This window comes from Drosophila kikkawai, chromosome X (genome assembly GCF_030179895.1).
Source record: "Drosophila kikkawai strain 14028-0561.14 chromosome X, DkikHiC1v2, whole genome shotgun sequence".
Lineage (NCBI taxonomy): Eukaryota > Metazoa > Arthropoda > Insecta > Diptera > Drosophilidae > Drosophila > Drosophila kikkawai.
Window position 1 is genome coordinate 26226319 of NC_091733.1, and position 23804 is coordinate 26250122.

Consider the following 23804-nt stretch of genomic DNA (forward strand, 5'->3'; position numbering starts at 1 on the left):
ATTTAGATTTTATTAAGATATTTTTTAAATTTTATTAGGATTTTTTTTAGGTTTTATTTAGATTTTATTTAGATTTTATTTGGGTTTCATTTGGATTTTTTTCGAATATTGTTTGGATTTTATTTGAATTCTATTTAGATTTAGATTAAAAATCACCCTAAAAAGAGAAAGAAGAAAAGAATAATTGAAAATTTACCTGCATTCAATGATGATTTCTGAATGTTACCTATATATTTTTAATTAAAGATCAAATTCAACATTTGTACCTGTAATAAAAACAATTCACTCCTCCAATTTCCAACAATTTAGACAAGTATGTTTTTATTTTAATTTGCATACACACAAAAAGGTCTTTATTGTTTCGCTTTTATGGTATTTTGGTTTTTGGTTTTTCTTCTTTGTTTGTTTTTGTTTTCATTTGTTTTTAATCTCTGTTGTTTTGGTTTGGTTTACTTGAGTTTTTGGTTTTCTCTTTTGGAAATACATAGTTCTGCTGTTCACTAAATACATTTGAGTTCGAATACTCGATTCGTGGTGTTCTGGGTGTTCGGTTTGGAATGCTGTTTGAAACCAAAAATCACTTTGTTGGGCTTGACAAACGAAAAGCTTTGACACTGTGTCCAGTTTTTTTGGTCTTTCTGGACTCAATGCGGCGTAACTGAGTCAATGAGTGTTTACTTGTTTCCTTTGTACTTTACGGAAATGAGTATTGAGTACTATATTGAGTTTATTCGTTATTCGATTTCGATTTCGATTTGTTAGCTTTGCGTTTACATTTGGTTGGTTCCACGTCTTGGTTAATGGGGGGGCTTTCGCTTGGAATACATAAAATTCTGTCATAGTACAATTACATATATATATTTTTGTTTCTTTTAGTTTTTTTATTCGTTTATGTTTGTTTTTTTGGTTTTCCTTTTCATATAATTCTTGTTTCAAACATTTATAAATATGTGTTTTAATATTCATTTACTCTGGGATCTGTCTCTCTGTCTTGCATTTGGTTTGGGTTTTTGGTTTTTTGGTTTTTGTTTTTTGGTTTAGTTAACTTGGGTTTTACATAAGTGGCTCTCTCGTTTAGGCCCCTCTTCGTGTACAACATTTAAAGCTTGACTATAAGGTTTTATCTCTGGATCCTTGGTTATTCGAGGGATCTCGAAGTGGCGGGGCTTAGTTATTGTTCCTCGAGAGTGTCTCGTGCCCCCTGCCCACAAATACACAATTATTTTGACACTTGGCTTTATGCAAATTTCTTAAGGGGTTGCCGCTTTACGTTTCCTATTAAAAGTTAATGGTAAAAAAATTAAAAAAAAATGTTTGCCATTTTTTTTTCTTTGTTCTAAGCCCGCACATATGCCCAAGCCTGGGACTTGTCTCTGTGTTGCACAATCTTCGGCTTTCGCTTCCTCGAATGCTTCCGTTTCCGTTTCCGCTTCCGTTTATATTTAATATTAGATCGGGTATACATTCTAGACACCTGGAAATACCCTGTATCCACGCATTTAACGTTTTTTGGCGCTACTCCAATGTGGATATGAAGTTTAAAGCTTTTGCACAATGCAAGTGTTTTCGAGAAAAGGTTCTACCTAGTTGTCTATCGTTAATCGTTTATCGTTATGTATTTTTTTTCTTTGTTTGTGGGGGGGGTGGGGGGTCTTAATGGAAAGCAATTCGGGTGGAGTACAGGGTATTTTATAGTCGCCTACTCTCGACTATCACAAACATTGATGTACACCAACGGCTAAATGGAATAAGCTAGGTCTATCGAAGGCTTATCGATAGACTCTCGACATTTTCGATAGTTTGTTTCGTAAACTGTGGCTAAGATATTATTTTCTGTTCTCTTCGGACTTGGGTTAATCGTTTGTTTTTTTGTTTTTTGTTTAAAATTTAATCTTTAATATATACACAAAAAAATAACGTTCAGTCAATTATAACTATATATTTGTTTATACACATATACATGCACACGCACACTCGCACACACACACACACACATACAAACGAACACGTAAAGAAACAACAATGAGGCTTAAACGAATTACATTTCTTGTTTGTCTTCTTTTTTTGTTTGTCTGATTTTTAGCAATTAGGTTTATCCCCTACTTTTGAATCCTTACGGCAACGACATCATCGACATTATCTCCCCTCGGTGCCTCTCTCCCTTTAATTATTTAATACATATACATATGTTAATAATCAGTCGCATAAATGAATCACCTTGCTTTGTTTCTGTTTTTTCCGTTTCCCTCAGGCCCTGCTGCTTCCTGCTTTCGGAGGATTTTCATTCACACAGGCAAGCACCCACACACTCACACACGATGCTATCCTCGAGGGTAAAATATAATTAAAGAATATATTTATAAAAACAAGAGTAATCATTAAGACCTTAGGCCAAATTTTTGATAAAGCCTAAAAGATGCTTCTGTATTTAAAAAAAAAAATAAATAAATAAAGCATATAGATAAGGCAAGAAATAAATATAAAATATTAAAATAAAACTCTAAAAATAATATAAAATTAATAATAATTATAATATTATATTAATTAATACTAATTATAAAAAATATAAATCAAAATAGATAAATTAAAATAAAGACAGCCTGAAAAGACATAAAATAAAGTCGAAAAAATATAGAAAAATATTAAAAAAAAACTCTGAAAGTAATATACAAAATATAAAATTAATAACAATTATCAAGATAATATAAAAATAAATAAATATGTCAAAAAACACAAATCAAAATAGATAAATAAAACAAAGACAGCCTTTAAAGAGATCAAAAGGCTCCCCAAAGGCTCCATTTTCGATTCGTCACACACACACACCCACCCACTGGACACACACACACACACACACGCACACATGGAAGGAAGAATCTTCGTCCCGAAGATCTAGTGCTGCAGGATGCGCGACTTCTGGGCCAGCGTGGCCTCCGACTGGTGGAGCCGCCGCTTGCTGCTGTAATTGCATAACTTGCCGGCGACCTTGCTGAGGGTGGTGGCCGTGGAGGAGGTGATCAGGTCGAGCGCCTGCAGCCGATTATCCAGCTCATCGAGGGCCGAGAGCGAGGCGCTCGTCGTGGTGGCGGTGAGCAGTGTGGAGAGATTACTGCCCGGAGGATCTCGTTCAGGATCCCTGTCGCCCCCCTCCCCATGGCCAGCCGCTTGGCCATCGCCTTCACCGGCTGAGACTGAGGAGGGGCCGGTGTCAATGTCGCTGAGCTGATTGGCCAGCGGATCCTCGTCGTAAGGATCGTAGGGGGGTCTTAATTATTGCTTGAACACGAACAGACCCGTGGGGTCCCACTCGTTGTCGTCGACGGGGCCAAAGCACTCATCAAAGTACCACTCCATGGTCTTGTAGACATGGCTGAGTGACCTGGCAATGGCATGATCCTCATCCGGATACACCTGATGCCGGAACTTGACCTGCTGCTCCACCAAAGCCCGCACCAGCATTAGGGTGTGCTCCTGATGGACCAAAGTGTCGGCAGTGCCGTGCATTAGCATCAGGTTACGGCCCTTGATGTTGCCGGCCTTCATGGTGAGGTCCGCCTCCTGCAGAGCCCTCAGATAGTCCCCCTTGAGGGGTATATAACGCTCCGTGAAGAAGGAGTCTGTCCCAGGAATAAAGTGGGTTAAAGAAAACTTAACAAAGAGCTGGTATAGCCAAAGAACTCACAGTGGAATCCAAAGTTAACAATCGGATTGATGGCCACCGCACACTGAAGCACCTGCTGCGAGTCATCGATGAGCATCATGGTGGAGGCATAGCCTCCGTAGCCCCAGCCAAAGGCGCAGATTCTTAGGGGATCAATGAACTTCAGGTTGTCCCGCAGGTAACTGTAAAAACATTCATCGAATAAGGATCTTGGAGTGCTTTCTTGGTAGACAGGGTTTCATTACGTGAGCACGCCCAGCTGATCCTCCACCTCGACAGTGCCCAGCTTGCCATGGACCTGAGTGCGCAGCAGCTCCCCCTGGTAGCCACTGCCACGCCCATCGATCTGGGCCACTATAAAGCTGCGCTGGCTGGCCAGATACCAGTTCCAGTCCACATGGAAGCGTTCGGTGACCAACTGGGAGCCCGGAGAGGCATCGCTAAGGGAGGGAAAAATATAAATAAAATTAAAAAAATACAACAAATCTCTTTGAACTTACACATGCAGCACCAGGGGAAAGGCCACATCCTCCTCCTCTCGCATTCCCGGAGGCAAAAACAGACGCACTTGGGCATGGAATCCATGCCGGATCTCCACGCTAAAGGTTCGCATCTGGGGCACCGCCAGCTGGGACAGCCGGTGGCGCAGGACATCGCCGGCATTCAAAACATAAATCTTGTCATTGCTGGCCGTCTCCACCAGGTAAACGCTGGGCGCCTCCGGACCCAGACACTCCTGGACATAGTAGCTATAGTCGCGACTGAACTGGACCCGGTTGTACAGGCAATTCTTGGGTATATCATACAGGCAGTCGTCCGGCTCCAGGCGAGCCACAATATCCTCCCAGCGGTCGCCTCTCTGCGAGATCCTCGCCCGGTGCAGCCTGTACGTGGCCTCCGTGTTGTCGCAGGTGAGACAGGTGGGCGACGAGGAGGTGATATACGTCCTGTTCGATTCAGTGACATTCAGCTTGAGGCTGATCTTGTAGAGATGCCTCTCGCCGGGCCTCTTCTCCGGCGCAGCCATGAAGTAGACAATCTCATGCGGCTCATCCCAGCCGACAATCTCGGTGACCTCAAAGCGACCCATTGTGAGGGGCACCGGGCGTCGGTCCAGCGAGGAGATGAACACCACATGACGGTAATGGCCATGCTCGCCATCCCTCACCGGCAGCCGTTTCAGCAGGTATCCCCCGTTGCTGATCTCGTGCGTGGTGGTGTCTCCTCCTCCTCCTCCCTCCGTGAAGTTCACTTGCCGCTCCTCTGGCGGCACTTCCTCGGGATTTTGGAGGAATTTAGAGGCCATAGACTTTTGCAATTGATTGCGAGCCGAGAAGATGGGTCGCTCGGCGGGCAGGACCCAGCCATCGTTGATGGTCACCTCGGTGTGCACGGCCTGGCAGTGGAAGTGCGGTGCCCGGCACAGGACCGTGGTGGCCTTGGTCTGTTCCCGATTGGTCACCGTAACCGAGAGATCAATGGGCGAGGCCCAGGTGAGGCCGCCCACATAGCTGCCGTTGGCCACCTCCGCCGGAAGCTTGATCTGTGTGGGAAAGATGTACTTGTACACGGAGAGATTGACCACGTTGACGGTGACATTGGGATTGCAGGAGCCGGTCTTGGGGTAACGCTGGCTCATCACCGCCGGGTACTTGATGTCATCGCCCATCCAGGTGTATCTGGAAGGGATTATTTAATGTTTTATTAATATTTTATATTTAATATTTAATATTTTAAGGACACTCACTTGTACTCGTTCACCTCGCTGTCGTTGTAGCTGAGAAAGGCCAGGTACAGGCCATCCGGTGAGAACTCCATGCTGCTCCGGCGACTCTCCAGCTCTGGGACCGTCTCATATGTCCAATCGGGCACCCCATTGTAGACCATACTGCTTAGGGTCTCCGTCTCCGAAACCGAACCTGAACCCGATCCCGTTTTCGTTATCCTGCACACCAGCTTCCCTTGCACCTTGGGCTTGTAGTAGATGTCGTTGAGGTAGACAAAGGCGATGGCCTGGTTGAGGGCGTTAGGGCCACCGGCTTTGCCGTTCGCGGAGGAGGAGGAGGAGGCTCCTCCTGCTGCCCCCCCTCCATTGGCGGCCCCCGCCAGGCTATTGAGGATTATGCTGCCGCTGGGCAGTGGCACCATGGTGGTGCCAGGCGGCGGTGGCGGTGGTGGCGGTGCCGGTGGATTAACAGGAGCCCAAACCACATGCTGGAGTCGCGGTGCCTCCGCTATATTCTCCGTTGGTCCCAGCGGAAATGTGTTGGCTGTCTGCACCTCGTAGACATGATGTCTGAGGGGGGGAAATAAATTAAATCAAGTATTTTAAATATTTATTTTATTATTAAGTATTTTATTATTATTATTAAATATTTTATTAAATTAAATATGTTATTAATATATTTTATTAATTTTTTAAATTATTATTAAATTTTTTAAATATATTTTTTAGGGGCTTAACCCACCTGGAACCCTCCGCATTGGTGTCCGACTGCAGGAGCACATATTTCTGGTCAGGTGCCACAAGAAATGATTCTGCATTCAGTTGGCGCTGTTAATTTTTAAATATTTAAAAATATATATAAATTGTATAATTAATTTATTGAATTTTCTGTGGACAAGGATATATTTTTCGAGGACTTACAAATGTGGAATTGGTCATAAGAATGCGTGTGGTGAGATCGGCCATGTTAAGTATGGACAGGCCCCCCGTGGGATCGCGATAAACGAGTTCACGTCCTGTAAAATATATAAAAAATATTATTTAAATAGAATATATAAAAAATAAAACTATATAAAATAAAATAGAATATAGTCTAAGCCACAATATAATTTAATATAATATATATAATAGAAAAAATGGAATATAATACAAAATATATTTCAATTATAGCCTCACCATTGCTCCAGGTGCCATTAAAGGGTTTCCACTGCAAACTCCTGCCCAGTATATCGCTGGGCAGTATGCGGCGTCCCCGGATCCGCAGCCCCTCATCCTCCGGCGACAGCAGGAAGATCGAGAATATAATCAGGCTAAAGACCGCGGCAATGACCAGCAGGGCAATAAAGATGCCACGCCAGTTGCGGCGCTCCGGAGAAATGGCCACCAGTTCCTAGAAGAAAAAAGAATAATATATAAAAAATATAGTAAAATGTATAACAAACAAATCTATATTTATATATATTTATTTTGAATTATATTTTTAATTTTCTTTAAAAAAAATCCCTGTTTCTGTGGCAAATATTTCTTCAAGAGCAGCTGCTCTGTATTTCTCTCTGGTTTTTCCTTATACACTTATTCGCCTCATTTTCCTTTAATATTATTTCCTTTGTTGTTTCTCACTCAATGTGTGGCCTCTTCTCATATTTCATATTTCATGTTTCATATTTCTCGCCTTTTTATTCCCGCCAATTGGTTAATTGCATGGGGCTGCGCCTTGTTTTTGGGACCCCGTCGCTTTTAATTAAACTAATGGCAGCCAGTAAGTATTTGTCAAATGGTGAAGAGAGAATATATGTATATAGGGGAATATAGGGTAAGGTGGGGTAAAGCCGACAGTGTGGGTAAACCCGACCTCCCTCTGTTTTCGAAAATCGGAAGCACTACGCAAAATAATATTAGTGTTGTCGTGTAGAGCATCGAAAACAATGTAAATGGTGGTATGACAGCATTTTATTAGTCAACATTGAGATGGTCAAACGACAACAAGTTAGTTTTCACAATTTTGAATTTCATTTTTGTGCATAATTAACTGCAGGATATTTCTTTTTGTCAAAGTTATCGCATGAAAAGGTAAGTGGATTTAGATTCTTTGAATAAAGTCCTACAAAGTGCATATAAGTTTGGTTCATTTTTTTTCATAATTTCTTTTTTAATTGCGTTTTTATGAAAAATTACGTGGTGGGGCAAATCCGACCTCTAAGTAGTGGGGTAAATCCTGCCGCAAAAAATAAAAAAAAAACAACAATCACACCAAAACCATCAACATCGCAGCCAACCAGACGTTCAACTCGAACCAAAAAACGCCAGCAAGCTATTTGAGCAGCGAATCAGATGATACTGATTAATTATTTTGCTATTTTAATTTTTTTAATTCTTGTATCTTTTATTACCATTAAATAACATAACATTGATTGATTTATCATTGCAAAACCTATATTTAGGTTATATCTGTACTAAATCAACCATAAACATAGGCGGTCGGGTTTACCCCATCATTTTTGAACATAGCAAAAATGAACTTTTTCGTAAAACGCTTGAATCTCAAAACTTTTCAAAGGTATGAATAAAATTCTATGCATAGAACGTTGCGCAAAAGTCTAACCTTTAATTTGGTATACATACCGACTTTATCCGATGTAAAATAAGCATTTTATAGCCAAAACCATTTACTAGGTCGGCTTTACCCCACCTTACCCTATATATAGGAGAATATATATGATAACCCAATATCCGATAATGATTACAATATAAATACAATAAATATTCTTTCAATTAGTTTTTTGGCTGTTTGTCTTTGAATTTTCCTAGTAACCAGGAAAAACAAATGGGAAAAGCCAGTCCTTGAAGCGCTTAATTGACAAGTGAATGGCAAGGAAATTAAGGCCAAACTGTAAACAGACACGAAGAAAGTAAAAAGGGGAAAAGCAAATGGTGGCTATTAATACCCCAGAGGAAAATATATAATTTAGAGAGTAAGAGGTGGTAGAAAAAGCAATGATATAATATGGTTTTATAAAGATTTTATAATAGATTTTTTTGTATAGATGTATTTATTTATTTTTATTATTTTTTTTATAGCTTTATATATATTTTTTAATGTGTATATTATTATTCTATAAAGAAAAAAGGTGATAAAAATATTAATTATATAATATAGCATTTAAACATTTTAAAATATATTTTTTTTATATAGTTTTATATAGTTTTATATAGAATTTAATATATATTCGATAAGACAGTTTTGTATATTTGTTAATAGATTTTTAATATATTTTTTTGTAGTATATTTTGTACTATAACTTTAGGTACTAAGAAGTGTCTTTCTTTGAGTTAACTTGGCCTTAAGTACATCCAAAAATTCAGGAACGTTCTGAAAATTTCTATATTTTACAGCCTTTTGAGGGAAACATTAAAAATTTCAATTTTAAGAGCATAATTAACAATACAATTAAGAATTTAAACAAAAAATGTAGGCCATAAATCCAAGTTAAATGGATTTGTACTTCAAGGAAGCTGTTCTCTTTTATGCTAAGATATCTTTTTAAATATCTTAAAATATTAAATAAAAAATCTATATTATATAAAAAATATTTAAAAAATATTTACCAAACCATAAATTAAAGCAATTCCCATCAAACTCCCCCCCTCCAGGGTATATTTCCCCCAAAAATAGTGCTAAATGAATTGAATGCATTTTGCATGTAAGGCAAAGTGTCCTGCCTTTCCCTTTTCCCTTTTCCCCTTTCCCCAGTTTTTTTTTTTTGCCACGCCCCCCTACACACACACACACTGAAACACTCTCCCACACATAATCCTTCGCCTTCACTCAATTTGCACTTGGCCCCGGACTCGGATTTCTTAACGAAGGACTCGCATTGTGTTTGTGTGCGCCTCTGGTTTTGGTTGCTCCTTGGAAATTCGATTCCGGCACAAGTTCCCCAAGTGCTGGAAGGAACACTGGGCTTGTATTGAAATTTAATTAAAAATGTATGTAGCTTGGGAAATGCGAAAATGGAAAATGGATGCAGGCGTTGCTGCTAATTGAAATTACAAAACTAATTCTATTACTTGAGGTCGAGTGGGAGTGAGAGGAACGTTTTTGGGCCAAAGAGCATGCATAACATAGAATGGCTGCCGTTTTATGGCCGGATGAATATATGTGTACGTATACTTTCCTTGGTTTTCCATGTCCCTGGGAAAATAACCAGCGAAAAGTTCACTCTGAGTGAAAGCCATGAAAAGTTTTAAGCTGTGCGATTTTGGTTTTAGTTTCTGCAGTTTGAGGAGGCCATTAAAGTCACTGCCGGCATTAACTCGATTTCCGGTGATTACGACTTTGAGTTTTTTTTAACACATTTTCATAAAAATAAAGGATCAAACTACTATCTATTAAATATAGTTTAAAGAATTTTATATTTTAAATAAATTTAATTTGCAGCTTTCTGCCTTTAACTTTCCTCGAAAAATAAAACTATAATAAATAATTTGCTGTCCAGGAAAATGTGTGGAAAACCAGCAATTTCTGACCAACAAAAGGACACAAAAAAGGACCCCAACATCAATTTATGGCCATTAAAACAAAACGGAAAAAAGGCGAGAGCGAGACTGAGAGCCCATTTAGTGTCCAGCTTTTGTAAATTGTCTGACATTTGATGGCGGCCAATTGTCCAGGAGCCAGTGTCCTGCGTCCTGCGGCTTCCTTTGGTGTCCTGTGGCTGGGCAATTGATGTCCCTTCATTAGCTATTAATGCCAGCTAGGGCCGTAAAAAGGTGTGACAATTGCCGAAGGCCAACAATGGGTGAGCTGGAGCTCTTAAAGTTGGGTTTTTGTTTCAAGGAAAAGCCTAAGAAACTGATTTAAAGCTAGTATTTATTAATATTAGATACATTTTCAAGTTTTTTTTAAGGAAAATTTACAAAATCTTATAATTTTATCTTTAATTTTCTTAAAGAATATAGAACAAAATCCACTTAGTTCCGCCAAAATCACACAATTAGCTAGGAAAAGCCTAAGAAACTGACTTAAACCGAATAATTATTAATATTAAATAAATGTTCTATAATTTTCCTTACGAAAAACTAACTCAATCTCATAATTTTTTCTTTAATTTTCCTAAAGAATATAGAAAATATCCACTTAGTTCCGCCAAAGTCCCACAATTGGCATATGGGGCGTATACGCATTGGCTTTTCCAAGTGTCCGCATAATTTTTTCTGTACAAATGACGACTACTTGCAAAGGGGGGGGCGGAGTTGGGGGAGGGGAAATGCTATTCCCAGCACTGTTGTTCGCCAATTTCTGTTGGCCTTTTGTTGCCGGAGTTGAAGCCTTGGGCAAAACGCCAAATGCAGGCGCTTTGTGAATGCGTTCACAGCTCATTAAACGCTCATTGCGGGAAAGGTAAGGATGCCCATGCCCATTCCCATTCCCATTCCCATTCGCATTTCCACACCCAAGTCCCATTGGTATCCGTATTATCGATCCGCCCGTCTGCATTTGCATTCCCTGTTCCGGACATGCCGCCATTGAATCCCAGTTTCTGCTGCGGCTTTCGTGCGCTTCCTGCCTTTCCTCATTTACCCTGATTACCGCGAAGGTTGTCTTTCAATTGTTTTATACACTGTACAAAAAAAGTAACTGTTTTTGTGAAATATATATGAAAACTAGGGTGCTTTAGAAATATGTTGGATTTTGATTATAATTCTATTTTAAGCTTAGAATTTATTATTATATATTATATATATATTATATATATACATATATATATATATATATTATAATTCTATTTTAAGTTTAAAATATATGTTAGGACTTGCAACAGAAAAACAACGCCTCAATTTTAAATGTACATTTTTAAAAATTAAATTCAAATGATAATTTGTTTAATTATAAAGAAAAATTTAAGCTGCATATATCATGTACGGCTTAATTAATAAATATTATTGCCGCTTCGCTCGCACTTACACTAGGCTGGCTGATTTTAGCAGCGCTTCAATAAATGCATGGCCAGTAATGCTCTCTCTCCCTAAGTCTACCTCTCCCTCCCACTCGATCTACCTCTCCCTCACAGGTGAGCACGAGGGAGAGAGGTTGAGCTGAGGTAAAGCTACGAGCAGAGCTGAGAGCAGAGCTGAGGCAGAGCTGAGAGCAGAGCTGAAAGCAGAGCCGAGAGCAGAGCCGAGAGCAGAGCTGATAAGCGAGCTCAGCTTCGCTCTCGCCGCTAGTGTGTTTCATTCGATCTAGCTCTCTTTCTCTTTCGATCAACCTTTCTCCTTCTGGCTACCTAGTAATGCAGGTGCCTCTGCCGCCGCAGCTTCAGTCAGTGCGCGCTCTCCCTCGTGTTCGTTTTAACTATAGCGCGTGTATGTCACCTCATCTGGCAGACCCCTGGAAGAGTACCGTTTCGCTGAATAAGTGCAAGTTCGTTTAGCAATTGAGCAAAATAACAAAAATCATTGCAAGCGAAGGAAATAAACATGATGAATCTGAACCAAGCCTGCGGACTAAAGATGAAGGGTAACTGAGTCCGTGCCTCCCCTTACCTATAGCTTGGTCATCCCAACCGATCTGGATGAACCGAAAAAGTGTCGCTTCGCTGGAAAAGTACCATTTCGTTGGATAAGAGCAAGTTCTTATAACAATCGTGCAAAATAACCAAAAATCATTGCAAACGATGGAATTAGTCATGATGAATCTGAATCAAGCCTGCGCAATAAATATGAAAGGAAACTGAGCGAGCGCCTCTCCTCACAAGTCTACATGCCCTGGAAAAATGCCGTTTCGCTGGAAAAGTGTGGTTTTGCTGGAAATGTGCAAATTCTTATCTGATGATGACAATGCAAAAACACCAAGAATATCAGCAAGTAAGGAATAAATCACCGACAAATATCAGCCAAGCCTGCAGAGGGAAGAGGAAGAATAACCGCGGGTAAGTCCAAGCCAAAATTATTATCGTATAATACATACACATATACATATAAATCAAAAGCTGCCGTAGCAGGTAGAAAAATGATCGAAAAAAGTTTCTCTAGGTCTAGGCTTTCTCCCCTGTTGTCTGGGCTGTTTTTGACAAGATCTTTTTGTTATTTTTGGGTAAAATCTAGTCATTGATTTGTACATAAAGTCCCTTTAAGCTCCTGCAAATTCACATCAAATAATTTTGCTGTACTTGAAATATTTTCCCCAGAATGAACTTTGTTCCCAGCTAACCCTTAGAATTTCCTGCTAAATTGCCTTGGGTTTGTTTTTTCAAAAATTTCTTTTTTTTTTGTTGCTTCTGTAAAATGCAACCAAAGCCGACAGCTGACAAAGCCATAGGCGATACCAAGGCTCCCTAAGCTGGAGGGGGATGCATCTTTTATGGGCTGCCACTCAGAGGCAGAGGAGATGCCACTGACAAGTGCATATGCTTGGAAATACTTTGTTATTGTTGATTTTGTGTGGATATAACCACAAAGGTTTGTTTTTTCTGTCCATTTTTTTTTTACTTGTTTCCTGTGTCCGAGCAGGAGTCCGAGGCCAGCAGCCACCATATGGTTGCATTTTACGACTTTGTCTGCGGCTCTTTGCTTTTGCCTTTTTTGCTCTAAATTGGATAACTTGCTGGCAGGATAATCCAGCGGCAGGCAGTGTCCTCATCCTCCTCTTGCACACCCCTTATGGCACCCAGCTATACATTTTATTTTCCTGCTGCAAATAATTGCCCCGCAAGAGTGTAGTTTTTCCCAATACAAAAGGATTTTCCATCAACAATTGATAGAGAAACGGAAAAGTAAAAAAAAATAAATAAAAATGGTGATGAAAACCGAAATAAAAGTCTGTTTAAAAAGTGCAGAAAGGAAGAGGAAAATCGCCTGGGAAATTGTCAGAGAAATAAATAAAAAAAAGTGTGGAAGATTTTATAAGCCATTTTCTGTCTCTCTTTTTAATTGCTTAAAATCTTTAGTTGAATCTTTATCTAAAAACTATTTGTAGAGTAAATAAAGTTGTAAATTAGTTTTTATATATTTTGTAACTATTTCCAAGACTCTATTAAATCTGGCAAGTTGTTTATGTTGCCCAAGAGTGGGATTTTCCCTTCATGTTTGCGACTTTGTGGCACTTTTTCCAGCTGCATTTTATGGCCCACCATTATTTCCAGCAAACGACTCACACATTCTGTGCTTAATGCTGCATTTTCGGGATATTTCTCTCATTTCCTTGGCTTTCCACCAGCAGCCTCAAGTGCTTAATTGGATTTCGAGCAAAAAACAATGACGAATGCATGTGGCTACAGCTGCGATTTCCTGCTGCTGCGTTTTCTGTGGCAACTGCTGCTGGCCTGCGATAAGTTTCAGGACAACAATGGGCAGGTCCTCTTGTCAAAGGCGCCAGTGGAAATTATAAACCCACTCCGAGGGAGAGAGAAAAGGAGAGAGGGAAAAATGGACACTGAAGTGTTAATGCGTGGCCCTTAGAAGTAGGCTATACATTTTCAGTCACTCACTTGGTTGCTTTTTCGGCAGGTCTTTTCAAATATTTTCTCACTTTTGTAGACTTTTTTTTATTTTGTTTTTGAAAATATATAAAATATAAAATTGTATATTTTCATAATTTTCCTCTGTATTTTTTGGTTTAGTTTTATATGTAATAATCGAATTTTGAGCCTATTTTAAATGAAAAATAGAGGAAATATTATTTAAAATAAGCTCAAAATGTGATAAGAATATATAAAATATAAAATATTATATTTAAATAATATTTATGATTTTATGGCAAGTCTACGGCCTTGGCTTAAACTCACTTCGTAGTGCATTTTATAGGCCTTTTATATATATATTGTTATATCGCTTCAAATGGTTATTTCTTGTAATATTAATTGACTTTCAAAGAATAACAAAAACACGAGACCTTGTGTCCAGTCTTAATCCATACTTTTCGGCTGTCACTGCTCAACTAACTGTCGGCTTTTAATTAGAAATTGCACAGAAAAAAGTTATAGTCCTGGCCAACAAGAAGAAGACCCAGAATAGGCCAAGAGATAGCAGTAGGGACAGCAAGAAGGAAAGAGAGAGAGGGAGAGAGGGGGGGAGAAAGAGAGGGGACCAACGACAATCCAAAATGGTTCCCGTGAGGAATGACAAAAAAAAAAAATCATTTGCAACATTGAAGGCAAAAGCGGTGAATGTTGAAATGGAAAAGGAAGGCTACACTTGAAATAAATTAATAAATTAGAACAAATATTTAAGAAACTGTACAACTTGTACTAAAAACACACTAAAATCAAATGAAAATAACTTTTAAATAAAAGTTTTCTTTTAAATTAAAATTATCTTTAAATGATCAGAAATTTTTCCTTCAAAATAAATTTATTTTTAAACATTTCTAATTTTAAATTATTATTTTTAAATACATTTATACATATTAAAAATCTCTTTAAAAAAAGTTTATTTAATTAATATGACTTCAATTAATTTTGTTTACTAAAAATTGTTTCTTTTATTTTTTAAAAATACTATTTCATTTGCTTAAAATAGTTTTATAATTAATATTAAATTTTAAGGGCTTACTGTAGTTATTTTTTCCAAGTATACAGCGCCCACACAAAGTTTTTATTGTCCACACACACTCTTACACACTTACACACTTTCACACACGAAAGAGGAAAAACTTATGTCATTATGATGGACTTTGGGTCCTTTGGCTCATTTATTTGGTGACCCAACCCCAGCTCCCCACATGCCTGGCTGACAATTATTAATGAAAGGGTAAAAAGTCTAACCGTCCAAAGCCCAGAGACCTTATCCTTATCGGTCGCCGGCATGCAAAATTTATTGTCTGCCTTTATTTATTGATCCGACTTCGGCATATCTTTATCTTGGCCGGAAAAACTTTGCAACTCTTTGGGAAAAACGTATGTGAAAGTAAAGGATCCAAGGGGGAGGAGTATGAAATATAGAAAACTTTAGAAGAAAGGATCCTCCATGAGGAGGAGAATATTTAAAACTATAAAAAGTAATTAAAGGAATATTTCTGCTTTCTCTTTTAAATAAAAAATCTGCAATATTATGTCAGTCCTTAAAAAATACACTTAATTAAATGGATATCCCTCACATCCCACGAAAATCCTTGTTACTTTTTTTATTTCCCTCCGAATCAGAGAGCCATATCGCATTAAATTCAATAATAAAATATTTATTCCTCTCCGCCGACGACAAAAAGTTATAAAAAAGTAAAATGCGTTTCAGCCGTCATTATTTGCTCATTTAAATCGAACGACGGCATTCAACGACAACGAGTTATTTGCTGATTTTAACAAAAACAAAAAGTGTGTGTTGGGAAGGGGGGGGGGGGGGGGTCAGAAATAAACATTAAAAGGGTCTCCAACTGAGAATAATTAAATGCGAATCAAGTCCCCTCTCGGCAACCGTAATCAGCTTCTGGCAAAAAGTTTGCTCCAATTTGTCGCCAAAGAAAAGTTTTTCAACTGCCTGAAAGCGAATTTTTCACAACAGAGAAAGCTAAATTTGGCTCGGAAAAGATAGCTAAAAAATATTAAAAATAAAATAAATATTTAATGAACATTTATTAGTAATAAAATATTTAAAAGAGTTGCAAGGAACAATAATAAAATCCTTTAAATTTAAATAACTTATAAACTTTTAACTGGCTTACTTTTTCTTTAATTTTACTTACTATAAATTTTTAAAAATTGTAAATAATATATTTAGAGCCATAAAATAGCTAAATTGACAGCCTTTAAAGACCCTGCCTTAACAAATTAAATTTGAGAAGGGAAATCAGGGCCTGGCGCTATAAATTTTATTTGTATTTTATTAGTTTATGTCCTGCCCCCCCCCCCCCCCCGTCCTTCGACTCCCAAACTCTCGGAATACGGTAATAAAGGCCAGGAAATCGACGTTATGGACCCACTTATTTATAGCCAAAAGAAAGTGGAAAGTGTGTCGGCGACGGCATCGCCGCAGGTACTATATATATATATATATATACATATCGATATCAGCAGCCTCGGAAAATTGAGTTTTGTGTTTTATTTATGGCCAACAAATACCCCGAAATAATGAAATGCCAATCGAAATCGAAATCCCACACTCCCCCAACCAATTACCCGCCCTTAAAGCTTTGAGTGTATAATTTGAAAATTTATAAACTGTGAAATCTGAAAGGCGTGGGGGGGGGGGCGATATATTTTGCTGTTGTTTTATTTATGAATTCTCTGGCCCAAAGGACCGAGCAGGAATATATTTATCTGCGGCGCGTCTGAAGGCAATTAAATGAGCCTAGAAAAACGAAGACACTTAATCCTTTCAAGGACCTCCTTTGTCTTGGCTCCCCCCAAAAGACAGACAAAAGACAAAAGCATTTGCATACTTAATTAACTTGGCTTAAATATTCCAGTGTCAACGTTTTCATACATAAATATTTAAATTAAAAAAAAATAAACCAAGGCGTGAGTATAAATATAAAGCTTAGAATCTCTACATTTCCCTTAATTAATAATATAAAATATTTAAAATATAATAAATATAAAATATAATGAATATAAATCTTAGAATCTCTACCTTTCCCTTAAAATATTCCAAGTAATAAAATAATCATTAAGTTTTGTGTAAAAAACATGATGGCGTGAAATATGTATGCAAATTAGGTGGCAAGAAAAGGCAGCTGGAGGAGGGTCCTGTAACAGCTTCTATATTATTATTTTTTTCTTTTTTTTTCTCACCTCATCCTTGGGCACTAGAGTCACCTTCTTAATGGTGGGCGCACTGTTGTTAACAACAACCGTTTCCCGCTTCAGCGATGGCCGCTTTAATGCCGAGTGCGGCTTTTGTATCTCAACCATTGTGAGGTCGCGTTCCGATGCTGCGCGAATTATAATAACCACGCGAGGGGAGACGAGACGAGATGGGTTGGGATAAGATGGGTTGGTGATAAGATGTCTTATTAGTCGGCGGAAAGTTACTTAGCCTCTTCCCCCCCGCCCCCAACAGCTTTTTAGGCTATGAATTCAGTTAGAGGCTCGGCCTAGGCATCAGCCTCAGCATCAGCCTTAGACTTCAGTCTCGGCATCAGCTTCAGCTGTTGCCAAGTCAAACGGCTCATTAATCAAACAAGAACGGCCATTATAGCAGGCATTAAGGTGTACACTGCCACAAATTGGGGTTAAATATTTAAGGGAAAATGAAATATCACATAAAATGAAGTCCTTGAAGACTGAAAAGGGATCAGAAAGAAACAATCCAGAACTAACCGGGGTTATACACAAGATATATTTGGTTTTGATACAATTTAAAAAAGAAAAATTTTTAAAAATAAATATAAATATTTAATATAATTTTTAATATAATATAAATATTTATGCTAAAAAAGAATCAAGTAAGGTCAAATTTCAGTAGCGAAACTATAAGAGAAACCCATTAAAAAAATTGCATAACTCGGCCAAAAAGGCCTTAATTTTAATTTGGAAAACTGTTTTGTATTATTTTTTATTAGTTTTATAAATCTGCATACCTAATTTAAAAAAAATTGAAAATTAAAATTTTGATCAAGTTTCGACAATTTTAATGATGTAACCCCTTAAAAATTTTTAGAAAAAATGGCTAAAAATTTGTTTTCTTTCAAACATGGCTTGAACGATTCGGCTGTTAATGCTGATCAAGAATATATATGGTTTATGGGGTCGGAAATGATTCCTTCACTTAGAAAAAATATTATTTTACATTATAAAATCTGATTTTTTAAATTAAAAAAATTTCTTATAATTACCAGATTTTTTTTAAATTTAAAAATATCATAACTTTGCCATAAAATCACTAATTTTAAATCGGAAAACTGTTCTGTGCAAGTTTTTCTACAGTTAATAAATCTGCATACTTAATTTAATTATTTAAGAAATTCAAATTTTGGTCAGTTTTTTAAGATTTTAATGATGTAACCCCTTATCAAATTTCTCAAAAATGCCCAAAAATTTGATTTCCCCCGGACCTGGCTTAAACGATTCGCATTTTAATTCTGATCAATAATATATATGGTTTATGGGGTCGGAAATGACTCCTTCACTTAGAAAAATTATTATTTTGTATTGTAAAATAAGTTTTTTTTTTGTATTAAAATTTTTAATATTTTTTTTACCAGTATCTTGCTGCTGGCTTGACTTTGTCAGCCGTGGACACACATACGCCCTGCTGTGCGCCAGGCATTATCTAAATTAGAGATGTGTGTGTCGTAAAGATTCCCAGTTCTCCGTCCACCTCAGCCCAAAGGAGACTTCTTCCTTCCTTCGGCTGTATGTGTCTTTTAATGAGCTGTTTATGCAATCATCAGTACCCAAACCCGTGTTGCTTCGTTGGGCCTTGGTTTTTTGGACAATAAATTCCGGCTCCTCCTGCTGACTTGGTGGCGGAATGAAAAATTGAATAATCGCGGCTATGTCAGGCGACTTAACCTGAACGCGTCCGCATAATGTGACCACCGACGTCATGATTATTATAATGATGATGTGCCGGCAGGCAGTGTTCGCTGCCAGATAAACGACTTAGAGGCAGGATAGCACAAAAAATTGAATTAGTCGAGGGGTTTTCCCTCACTCCATAAATGCATATATATATATATGGAATATATAGAATATATAAATTTATATACAGAAAAGCCACATTTCAATGGAAAATGGCTGTGAAAAGTATTGACCGAGTAGCAAAACTTGAACAGAATCGGCAGCTGTTTCGACAGGAGGAAAATGTTAATGGAAAAAAAGGGAAAACTTGGGGCACATTTTCTGCAATTTGCATATTGCTCAGCAAGTTTCGACGAGGGAAAATTCGAGGGAAGGAAAACTCAGGGAAAGGGACTATGCAAATGTTTGGCTCTCGCACAACGCTGCGTATGATTGATGTGGTTGGTCAGTTGCTTACTTGCGACGCTTGTTTGCATAGGTTTTCCCTTTCCACCTGGCACTTTTCCTTTCCCTTTTTTCTTGAATGTTTTTCTTCTTTTTTTACGTCCTTATGGCGGCTCTTAATCCGAGTTATTGTTATTGTTGTTGTTAAATTTTGCATTGCCAAAACGGAAAACTATTTTGGCCAAGAAAGTTTCCGCTTCTTGTAAACTAAGGAAATATACAACTTTTAGGCAAAATATTCTTAGGGAAAAGTTGGTTAAGGTTAAATGCTTTTCCCCAAAAAGAAAGGATTATAAAGATCCTGCTTAAAAGGTGGAATTTATAGGGATATAGTTAGCATTTTTACTGCTCAACTTTGACCTGCTTAGGTCCGTTCTTCTGCTGCTGCCAAAGTGATTTTAAAAATTGATCCAACACCCAGAGGAACCTGAGATATTGTTTTGCCTCGTCCCTGTCCCCCAATGTGTGACCTATCAATTCTCAATCCTTGGCATATATATCAATGCCCCATCAAGGCACACACAGGGACACATGTTAAGCAGCAGCGCTGTGTGCAAACAGAGAAGATGGTCGACGGAGGAGAAGCCAGGACCAAGATTGAGGAGAAGAAAAAATAAAGCTGGCAACAGAATATATAGCTCTTGGCTTTAGGTTGGGCAAACTTTTTGTCTTCTGTGTGTGGGTGGGTGGTGTGTGAGTGACTGCAGCAGCTGCTGCAGCTGGGCGTTGATGCGAGGAGCATAAGCCCGGGCATTGACACACTTTGCTCAGCCTGTCCGCTGCTCTGTTTGTTTGCATTTTGTACGCCATTCAGCAGGAAATTAAAAATGTCCATAAAGATTTATATGAGCATATTATGTGTGTATGTGTGGCTGGCACACGCACACATGATTAGCTACACTGCAAGCAAAATACTGGTTGTTTTTCAGGGGTATTTTAGAGAGTTTTTGATGGCTATACATTGAAAAATTATGGGATCTTTTAAAGAAAAGCTGAGAAAGGTATTTTTTTTTATTATTTTTTTTTTAATAAATATAAAAACAGAAAATTCCATATATATAATAACAATAATAATACAAATTCAATGATGTTTAAGTTCATTATCCTTGTTATACTTATTTTAATTTCAATTGAAGTTATTTTATAAATATTTATTAAATAAATAGCGAACGATCTTCTTTAAACATTAAAAAAATAATATGCAAGTCATAAATGGTATTTTTTTTTATTAATAAATATATATAAATAAATTTAAATAAATAAAATTAGTAATACTAATTAGCAAATTTATAAAAAGATCATTACATTAAACTAAAGTAAAAGAAAACATTTTAAGTATAATTAATCCTACTTTTCAGAAAAAAAAATATATTAAAAAAAAGTACAAAATAACTGCTAGATATTTATATCAAATTTAAATAAAAAAACATTATATAAATTTCAATTAACCATTCTTTAAAAATCGAAATTTTGATTTGATTTATTTTTAAATAAAGTTATATTTTTCTTTATTTAATTGTTAAATGAAATAATTAACTTGTAATATTTAAATAAAATATAGGTATATATTATATATAAATTCAAAGTTATTAATTTATATATATTTTAATTTCTGTGCATCTTTTTTGTTAAATATTTTTCCCCGTTGTCATTTTCATGGATTGTTTTGTTTTTCTTGAGCGTGGAAACCGGGCAAGGAGAGGAAGGATAAAAAAGGAAAACAAAGTGGAGTGGAGCAGGTAGAATGGCATAATACACACACTATCGTACACACACAAAAACAACAGCTGTTTTGAGCCAAACAACTCCATCACACACCTTATCCTTTCCCCAATTTCCCACCTTTTATTGTTTGTTATTTTTATTTTTAGTTCGTTTCACCTAGTTTTTTTTTTTTTAATTTCTATTTATTTTTTTGTGTTAATTGATTGGACATTTTTTGGTTAGTATTTTCAATTTTTCTTTATACACTGCGAAATATATTGACCACCAAAAATAATAACAATAACATCAATCGGTCCGGAGAGGAGGTGAGACAGCGGCGATGAAGTGAGATAGAAAGAGAGATAGTGTGGCGAACGGCGGACGGGAGACGAACGCGAGAAATGCGAACGCTTCCGTGCGGAAGTCAAGCGACGACTGAAAGTGAAAACGAAAGCGAAAACGAGGAACGAGGAAGAGAGCGATTGCGAGACTGCATGCCAAACAGAGAACGAAGAATGGCGGAGCACAGGAACTAACGTGTTTTACATTCCAAACGCTCCGCCATTTCTCTGCTGCGTCTGCGTATGTGTGTGTCTGTAAGCGTGCGTGTGAGAGTTGGTGCACTGGGAGAAAAGGGGAAATCGTAAAGCGAGAACTTATGAAGTTACTTTTCAAAAGGCAAAGAAAAAGATTTATGAAAGAAATAGTTAAATATTTAAAAAATAAATCTAGAATTAGTATAAATAATAATATAATAATTGTTTGACTGAAATATAAACAAATATATAAAAATATATAAGAATTTATAAAAATAGCATATAAAAATTTACAAATGTACTAAAGAAGATTTCATAAAACTACTAAATTTAAATATATAAAATTCAAAAGGTTTCTGTTCCGTAAAATATTTTATTAAAATTTTTTAGCTTCCCATTTTGTTTCACTATTATTACTTTGAGTGTATTTTAGTCCGCTCTAATGTTTTGTTGTTATTGTTTACCTTTTTCGTGGCCGACGCACTCTCACCGAGGCACTGGCAAATTTTTGGGCGCCAAGGAGAATATCCTTAAAAATCAGCTGTTTCTAGAAAAAGCTGCTGCAAACAAGGCTTTTGTGTCCTGGCTGAGCTTTGACGAAAATGTATAATTCCTTTTAACACAAATGTTTTGTCAAAATAATTTTTATATTTTAAAGAAAAATAAGTAAAAAATAAAAGTTATTCAATATTTAAAAGCTTTTTAATTAAGTTTTATATTAAACACATTTTTGTGATTTTCTCGGAAAGCTAAGCTAAGAGCTTTAAAAATATTTGTAAACCCCTTATAAAGTCAAGTAAGCTCGCTATGCTACTTTTTGAAAATCGATTTTGAAAAGCTGTACCAAAACTTGAGGAAGTTTTCCTGCCACAAAAGTCTTGGCCATAATCTTGGCCTATGAAAAGCTAAATTTAAGCCATTTCTTTGGCAGAGTTGAAGCTTTTAGGATGCTTGCGAATGTTAATCCTTTTTTGCGCTTGATAAAATTTTCATGCCGAGCTTTTCATAAAGTGTGGACTTTAAGCCACACGTCCAACAGTTTTTGGCCCTCTCCCGTGTTATTTGAAAATTACCACAAGAAGTTCTGACCGCATCGAAATTAATGTTGCAACGTAAGAGGAAACCGGGGCTTCCCCTGCTCAACGCTTAACGCTTGAGTGCGGAATTGAGGAGGAGAAGGGACTGGAAACTGCTTACGCAGCTCTCTGCTGACTTGACAACTTTTCGAGCCAACGCATATGTCAAATGCAGGACTCTAAAAAAAAATAAACCTTTCGTACAAAAAACCGCAATGAAAAACCGCTGAGAAAGGGAACATAAAATATATACTGAGGAGAATGTTTAATATTAATAAAGGGTTGAATTTCTGTCTAAATATATTTTAAATATATTTTTGAAACTCTTAGCTTACATTTTTGATAACTTTTTGACTTTTCTGTGACTTTATTTCTTTTCTCAGCCTTTAAAAATATTTATTAAAATGTAAAAACCTTTTGAAACTGAGTTTCTAATGGAGGAAAAGTTTCTTAATTAAAGAAATATTTTATCTGAATTTGCCATTTGGTTTAAAGTAAAAGCATCCCTCGTCTGGGAACCTGAACACATAGCTCTCCAGCTCACCTCAATCGACTGTCAGTCCCAACAACTCGATTAACATTTATTTTCCTTTTTCCCTCGGCTGCTTCTTATGTATATATATATATCTAAATATATACATACCATCTCACCTTGCTTTCTTGTTTTTTTTTTATCCTATAATTTCTCGGGTTGCTGTCATTGTAGTCGCATTGGAGTGGAAATGTTGCAAAATTAATGCGATATCCAGAGCGATTACAGATCACAGAACAAACCAAAAACAACAGCAAAATAAGTAAAGAAATAAAAAAAGGGAGAGATAAAGGCAACAACAACAAGTGTTACTGGTGGCACTTGAAGCTGGTCTGCCTCAAAAGGTAATTTATAATAATCGCCATAGACTATCGACAGGCCAGAAAAACAGATGTAACTGCCAAGGCCTTTGGGCCATAAACACCAGCTGCCATACAGGGTGGCATTTTTGTTTTTACATATATATAAATATAAAAACCCATAAATATATAAATATATAAAACAGAATTCCATTTTGGGTAAGAGAACTAAATATTTAAAGCGAAAAGTCATTAAGGGATATATATATATGTATATAGTTTGCTGCCCTTTTGACCCACATCATCGGCATGCCCCCAGGCAAAGGTGATAACACCCCTTATGCCTTTTAGTCGCAGGTGTTTTCCCCATGT

The 23804-nt window shown here is 37.1% G+C and overlaps 2 protein-coding genes across 2 annotated transcripts in view; one reads left to right on the plus strand and one right to left on the minus strand.

Annotated features, from left to right (window-relative positions):
- Nucleotides 1-2716: 2716 nt before the first annotated feature.
- On the minus strand, nt 2717-17230 carry LOC108080232 (inactive dipeptidyl peptidase 10). The gene is made up of 9 exons (XM_017174888.3): nt 17111-17230; nt 6564-6777; nt 6309-6403; nt 6130-6215; nt 5409-5957; nt 4162-5340; nt 3907-4101; nt 3683-3843; nt 2717-3617 (listed from the first exon to the last, which is right to left on the minus strand). Exons 1-9 carry the CDS (start codon nt 17228-17230, stop codon nt 3271-3273), a joined length of 2946 nt encoding a protein of 981 aa, XP_017030377.1. The 3' UTR covers nt 2717-3270.
- LOC108080411 (uncharacterized) overlaps nt 11947-23804 on the plus strand; it is a 53266-nt gene continuing 41408 nt past the window's right edge. The window contains exon 1 of the transcript XR_011445607.1: nt 11947-12316. The gene's annotated coding sequence lies outside the window, so the exon portion shown is untranslated. The remainder of the gene's footprint in view (nt 12317-23804) is intronic.